The sequence below is a fragment of the Ananas comosus genome, linkage group 11 (assembly GCF_001540865.1).
Source record: "Ananas comosus cultivar F153 linkage group 11, ASM154086v1, whole genome shotgun sequence".
Classification (NCBI taxonomy): Eukaryota; Viridiplantae; Streptophyta; class Magnoliopsida; order Poales; family Bromeliaceae; genus Ananas; species Ananas comosus.
Genome location: NC_033631.1, coordinates 7,490,875 through 7,497,547, shown reverse-complemented (window position 1 = coordinate 7,497,547; position 6,673 = coordinate 7,490,875). Strand labels below are relative to the sequence as shown.

General features: G+C 40.1%; 1 protein-coding gene across 2 annotated transcripts; it reads left to right on the top strand.

The window, feature by feature from the left end:
* Nucleotides 1,808–5,473, top strand: LOC109717513. Of its 2 annotated transcripts, XR_002218206.1 has the most exons (5): nt 1,808–2,304; nt 2,764–2,892; nt 3,008–3,078; nt 3,971–4,121; nt 4,925–5,062. XR_002218206.1 is itself a non-coding variant. In XM_020243351.1 (4 exons), the coding sequence occupies exons 1-4, from the start codon at nt 2,095–2,097 to the stop codon at nt 5,163–5,165; spliced, it is 651 nt and encodes a 216-aa protein (XP_020098940.1). In that variant the 5' UTR covers nt 1,819–2,094; the 3' UTR covers nt 5,166–5,473. The 2 variants fall into 2 exon arrangements, 1 of the variants encoding a protein (XP_020098940.1); XM_020243351.1 differs by lacking the exon at nt 3,971–4,121 and having other exon boundaries at nt 1,819–2,304; nt 4,925–5,473.

The window sequence follows — 6,673 nt, the reverse complement described above, 5'->3', positions numbered from 1 at the left end:
ATTTTAAGTTTCAATTCATTAGGACTTTTGACAGAAAAGAGCTCATATTTACCAAAAAGTTGCATCTGAACATGATTACTACTACTCCCAAGAGAAGAAAAGAGTTGGCATATTAAAAACCAGAAATTAAGACATCGTTTGATATCGTCTTATCATAATCTCTGACTAAACATAAAGCAAAATCTCAAGATAATTACTATGATTCAAATCTTCATTATCGGAATAACATGTCAGCTTATCTGGGTCTTATCTATTTTCCAACTAAACCCTCCCAATGTACTCAACATATCTCGCACTTGATGGCTAATGGCTTAACAATTGGTAAAATATGTCCCAATTTTAAAGCCTAATTTTTATATTTTTAGCTTATTGCCATGTGATGTGTCCACAATGCCAACAATGCCAACAAACAGCAAAGAAAGTAAAAGAAGAGTTCAGGAACTACTTGCACGTTAGCGAGGGCGAGGTCGGTACACGTCGACAACGAAAAGCACAATTAGTGGAAGGGAAGAGAGCACAATGTAGGCTCTATAATGAGGCAGCGGGCTTGGCAGGGGCGACGACGAGCGGCGACTACAACAAAAACGGTCTATAGCGATACTTTTAAATGTCGGTACAGGTAAAAAAAAGTGCTGCTGGCTAAATTACCGATACTTTTAAAAAGTGTTGCTATATATGGGGACGCTAGGTATATAGTGACAGTTAAAGAGTGTCATTATAACCTAAAAAAGTGCTGCTAATTTACCAATATTTATTTAAGCATTTAGCAGTCGCCAGAACTCTACCTCGTTGGCTGCGGTGGGGGAGGAGGATGAGAGGAAGGGATCTTCGTCTAGGATTTCAGTCGATTGAGTGAGAGGAGAAGGGGAAATGGTAATCGATTTTTCTTTTTTTTTTCGTTTCTGTTTGTAATCGGGCCGAATGGGCTGGGTGGAGTGGGTTGAATAGAGTAACCTTTTATTTTTTGTTGGATTGGACTTTATATTTAGGCATTAGTAGATTTTTTTTTTAAGTTTTGGCATAAATTGGACACTTACACAAAAGTGTTTCAAACATGTGTCTCTATAACCTAATTCTGTTGTAGTGGCAGCGGGGGTGACAGCGGCAGGGGCGGCTGCGACTGGCGAGCGCTTCGGGAGAGGGAGGGGTAGAGAGAGAGTGTGAGAGAGAGTGTGTAAGAGAGAGAGAGAGAGAGAGAGAGAGAGAGAGAGCGAAAGCGTACGCGAGAGAGAGGGAGAGTAGCCAGGACTGGGAGGTGGGGTATATCTAATGAAGATGGTGAACTGTTCACCACCTTCATAAAACGGTGAACAGTTCACTGCCTCCATAACACGGTGAACGTTTCACCGCTTTGAGAAATCGGTGAATCGTTCACTACCTTCTCAAGGCACATTCAGAGGGTCCTAGTTTTTCTCTCAGAATTTCAAAATTTCGGAGGGTGTAGAAGTTGCATTAATGACGGTGAATCATTCACCATCTTATTCGATACTTATATTATAAAGATGGTGAATCGTTCACCGCACCGTCTTTAGAGAAAATATTTACCCTGGCTTCTAAGTGGCAAAAAGAGAATTAGTTTTTTAAATATAAATTTGACAGCTCTATTTCATAAATTATAAAATTTTTAAAAATTATTTTGTAAAAAAGTTCCATATAGGCTCTAGAGCCTTACTGTAATACTGAAAAACTACCGTTGTCACGCATTTAATCAATTTTCTTATTTTTTTTACCTCTTGATACCGTCAGCTGATCCGTGGTAGCTCACCTTCAATGGAACGCTGACAGAGATCGCATGCCGCGGGTGCGAGAGTCACCAAATTCCCGCCCCCCCGAAATTACGAAAATACCCTCGCGCACCGGCGCAGGATAAATCAATCTGCTCCGTCGACCGATCACTCGTTGGCGCCGTCCTCGCAATCTTATTCTCATCACCTCCGCGAGCGCTCGCTATATCTCGTCGCTTTCGACGCAACGAGGTAGTGGGAGGAGGAGGAGGAGGAGGAGGAGGAGCTCGCGTGGTAGGGCATCGACGCTACGAGCTCGGATCTCTATGGCGATCGCTCGATCTCTGCCGTCCATTTGCTAGGGTTACCGATGTCGTCGTCTTCTTCGGCGGCGGCGGCGGCGGCGAAAGCGGCGGCGATCAAGGGGGCGAAGCCGAAGCTCGGAGAGGTGAGGAAGGATGGGGGATCATCGAAGGGGAAGGAGGTGGCCTCGGGCGAGGTGAAGAAGAAGGTGGATGGATCGGGGAAGCAGATCTCGGTCTCCACCGAGAAATCCGTGAAAGTTGTCGCTAAACCCGAGGTAAAAATTAGGTTTTTTGATCAGGAATTTGTTAGATACTCCGATCCGTATGTTTAGGTTGTTTCTTTCCGTTCTGATGTGGATTCCCTATTTGTTTGAGTGAATTTAGGGATAATGATGTGCTGAATTGGTTTAATTGAGCAACTTTTACTATGATTGCTTATAAATTTTGTTATACTTGTGCAAAATGAGGTAAAATTAAGCACTTTTGCAGCTGCTGAGCTACTGCCTAGGGAAGTTAATGAAGTTGCCTTACTCTAGTGGTTTTTTCTAATCTTCTACTTGAGTATAAAAAGTGGTACAACTGAACACGATCATGTTTACATTAATAATTTCAGCAACAAACCAGTTAATGTTCTGAAAGTTCCTTAGTTTCTCTAGTGTGCAAATGTGCGCCTTTATAAATTCTCTTTTATGTGCTTCTTTCTTTAAATTGTTTGCTTGCTTTTCGGAGTGAAGGTGAAGGGAAAGACGTCGTCGAGTTCGTCAAAGACTGTCACAAAAACAACTAAAAGAGTAACTGTTAAAGGGAAAACTGAGAAGAAAGTTTATTCTCTGGCAGGCCAGAAGTATGATCCTCCTGAAGAGGTTCCATCTCGATCCCTAACTGCATAGCTTCTTGTTGTTTGATGGCCTAATTGTATCCTTTGAATCACCTGATCTAATTGCTTTATTATTTTTTATTGGTACCTTTTCTTTTCAGAGAGAACCACTTAGGATTTTCTATGAATCCTTATCGAAGCAGATTCCATCAAGCGAAATGGCGGAGATCTGGTAAAGTCTTGTTTGGTTTAATGCAATTTCTTCGTTATTTCTTATTTTTCTTATTGATAAGGTTATGTCAGTACTGTTGAGTTACTTTGTTCCCTAAGCTGGAATAGTGGATTTGGTTGATCTTCTAAGTTGTGGTAGGATCTCCAAGTTCTTGAAATTCATGTTACTGTGCTTGTCTAGTGAACAAATTGTTAGTGAGCAGAAGTTTATAGGCATTAAAATTTTTCTGCTTTGCTGAAATAAAACAATTTTAAATTGCATGCTCCAATTAAAGTTGATCACGGTGATCTCATTTTACATAGGATCTTTGCTCGAAATTGTTATCTGATCCTTAGTTAATTTTTATGTAGTATAAGTTGGAATTTCTTTTTCCCCCCAGTTCAATATCAAATATTTAGGGTTCCATTGAGCTGAATCGTCTGCTTCTTTCTTGCTGATCTGCTATCTTTTCATCCTGTAGTTGGCTTATCATGGCTACAGCATCTACTCTCTACAATATAAGAACTTAAAAACACAGTACTTATTCGTTCACTTTACTGATAGTATACTTAAGTGTTATATGTTACTAAGGTGTTTCAGGAAGGCTCCCGAGGTAGTACCAAATTGGAGGATAGTGTTACATAATACCGGATTATTTGGTTCAATTTATTCCATTCATTTATGTTTGTTGATTGTTTATTAAGCGATCAAGGTCAAGAAGACTGAAAGGAGGATCTAAAGAAAGTGAATGTAATTCTCTTTTGGACTGGTCAACTGATTATCCAGATCGATCAAGTGCTGTCATTATTCTACCAAATTTTCTATCTCAGCATGAGGAGTTGATTTTTCCATAATTTTCATGTCCTCAACGAAAACCACAAATTAAGTCGATTTTACTGCTGCCTTGGCACAGGTCAAAACACCAGTGTGGAAAGACTACACTTCAACTTGTGTAAGATGTTGAGGAGCTGATGTCACATGTTTTTTGTACTCTCCGTCATTGACAACTTAAGGAAACTTTATGTGCTACTATGTAATTATTTGGTTGCCACTTCAATATTAGGGTAAGTGAGAAATTTTGAAATTTCCCATGAATCGGGCATATGAGTTTATCATCAAGGGATCAATTAAAAAGAAAAAGAAAAAGAAAAAGAAAATGGAGTCCTAGTTATTTTGAGGATGAGTCATTGAGTCCACATTGAGTAAGAAAATGAAGCAGGATATAGTTATGGTTATTTTTGATAAGATTGCATCAATTATCTATTCAGTTTTTTGTGGTCTTGTTATAATTAGTTGCCTGTTAAGTGTCAAAGGACCTATTCAAGGAAAGGCTAAGAAGTAGAAGTTGGCACTGTTTGCACATTGAATAATTTATAACTATATTTGATGCGAAGAATTCTCCTCGCATATTTTTGTCTACTTAAAAATAATCATCCAGGTCCAAGGAGGACTCTTAAAATGTGATATATACTCCAGATTGGTATAATTCGTAAGTACTTTGACTGAAAATGTCTAGTGTATATAGCTAGAATACCATCGTATTCTTGCCTCTGGCCTCTATAAATATGCATGAGGCCTTTCAGCGAAATTGTATTAGAGATTCAAGATAACCATTGTGTTATTGAAGTTTTTGGGCTCGAAATATGTTTATTCCTCTCGAAGTTGGACTTTGCATAAACTTCTTTGCTGTTATTCATTTTGTGGCATAAAAAGATATATTGAACTTCCAACAGGAGATCTTCTGCGACCCAAAACTTTAAAATAGTATGTAAATTAGGAAATACAGTTAGGAGTTTCTTAATTCTTTGCTAAATCTGTCTTTGGATACGCACTATGTTATTTTGTATCCTTGTTTCTATACTCATAGGATGATGGAACATGGATTGCTATCTGCTGAAAGAGCAAAGAAAGCATACGAAAGGAAACAAAGGAAGCAGCAGCAAGCACGAACGGGCACGCCGATCAAATCCCCACCAAAGCAGGAGAGACCAGAAAGCTCGAAGAAACAGCAGGCAGTAAAGAACGGTGATGTCAAGGCGAAGAAAAGAGTGAATTACAGCGACGATGATGATGACTTCATCATCCAAAAAAAGAAATTGAAGGGATAGAATAAAGACATTAGAAGCTAAACCAGGTTAAATTAGCCAAAAGAAGAGTTATAGTGTAGCTGATTTACTATTTGCGAGTGCTAATTTACAAAGAAGCTCACCTGCATTATTAGCTGCAAGCGGCTGATTTCTGCACGGAGAAGCAGGCAAAACTGTATTGTTGTTGTTGTAGTAGTAGAGTGAGAATTTGGACATTCGTTTCTATTCTCTAATTTACATTTTTAATAAGATGTTTCTTCTTGTTATAGACTGGACATTTATTTGATGTTTGAAATAATATGATGAATGATGCAGTGGGAATTGTTCTACATCAGTACGTTGTTTAGGTATTTTCAGGTACAATGTTGGTGTTGGCAGAGAAATTGAGCGGAGAAATCGTGACCTGACACGTAGCACGATCAGGCTTGTCCGCCAACAGGTCGTCCCTCCATGCGAAGGTGCGATCTAACTTGGCCTCAGGCGCGTGCGAAGGCACAATCTAACTTGGAGTAAGATGCGGTTCAGAGAGGGAACCGTCCAGTCTGGTTTAATCTCGAGGGAAGGCCTTCAGGTCTTTGCACAGTCCTGAGGCGAAGGGCCGGCGCGTCGACTTTCGAACTTTAGCCGCTGTCCGGGCCGAAGTATTGATGGTAGTAAGTCCGCACGGATGGAGACGTGTGACATGTGAGTGTGTTCGTCAATGCGGATGAGGTGGTTCGGCGATGATCAGAATGGTACGGCTGTCGAGAGCAATGTCGTCGGGCTGAGTGGCGGCAGAGTTTGCATTGCGGCTACTCGCAGATTAGATTACTAACTACTCTTAAGCTATGTTACAGCTGCTTCTATACTTCGGATGTGAAGTCGATGCTTCTATACTCTGGATGTGAACTGTAGGTCGACTGATCTTTGTAGTGTGATGTTCCGATCCTCTCTCAGTAACACCTTGTCTTTTATAGGTGTGTCGTTGTGATCGTCAGAGTAATTTTCACAATTCGCTACTTCTTTTTTCTCAACAGCCCCTAAACTCCTCGCCATCGATTGCGTCCATTTAAAATTTAAACCATTTAACTTAAACCGGCCCATTTTGCGATCATTGAAGTCGGCGTGCTCAGGTGTGACGCTGAAAACCAAACTGGCCATTCTTCGGTAGACCTCCTTGCCGAAGTTCCTTTCGGCGCTCTGTCCTGCCGGTGCTCATTTTTGGTGTCAACAGATTCTTATTGAGGAAAGTAAAGAGTTATCAATTAAGCCCTCCTGTGTAAGAGGGGTGTACGAAAATCCAGAAAGTCTAAAGTATTATTTGCCGTTATATGATCTTATTAAGATAAATCACCATTTTAAGTCTACTTAGTTTGACCACAGAACAATTTCTTTATTCAAAGAAGTACCATTGGGCTTTCACAAATAAAAAAGCTTGGGCTCTCGGTGTGATGAGATGTTAAAATTGATTTTTGGATGCTAAAAGTAGCAGCTCTTATCTAAATATTTCCCTTAACTATAGGGAGCTTAGTAAACTAAAGTTAGCACTT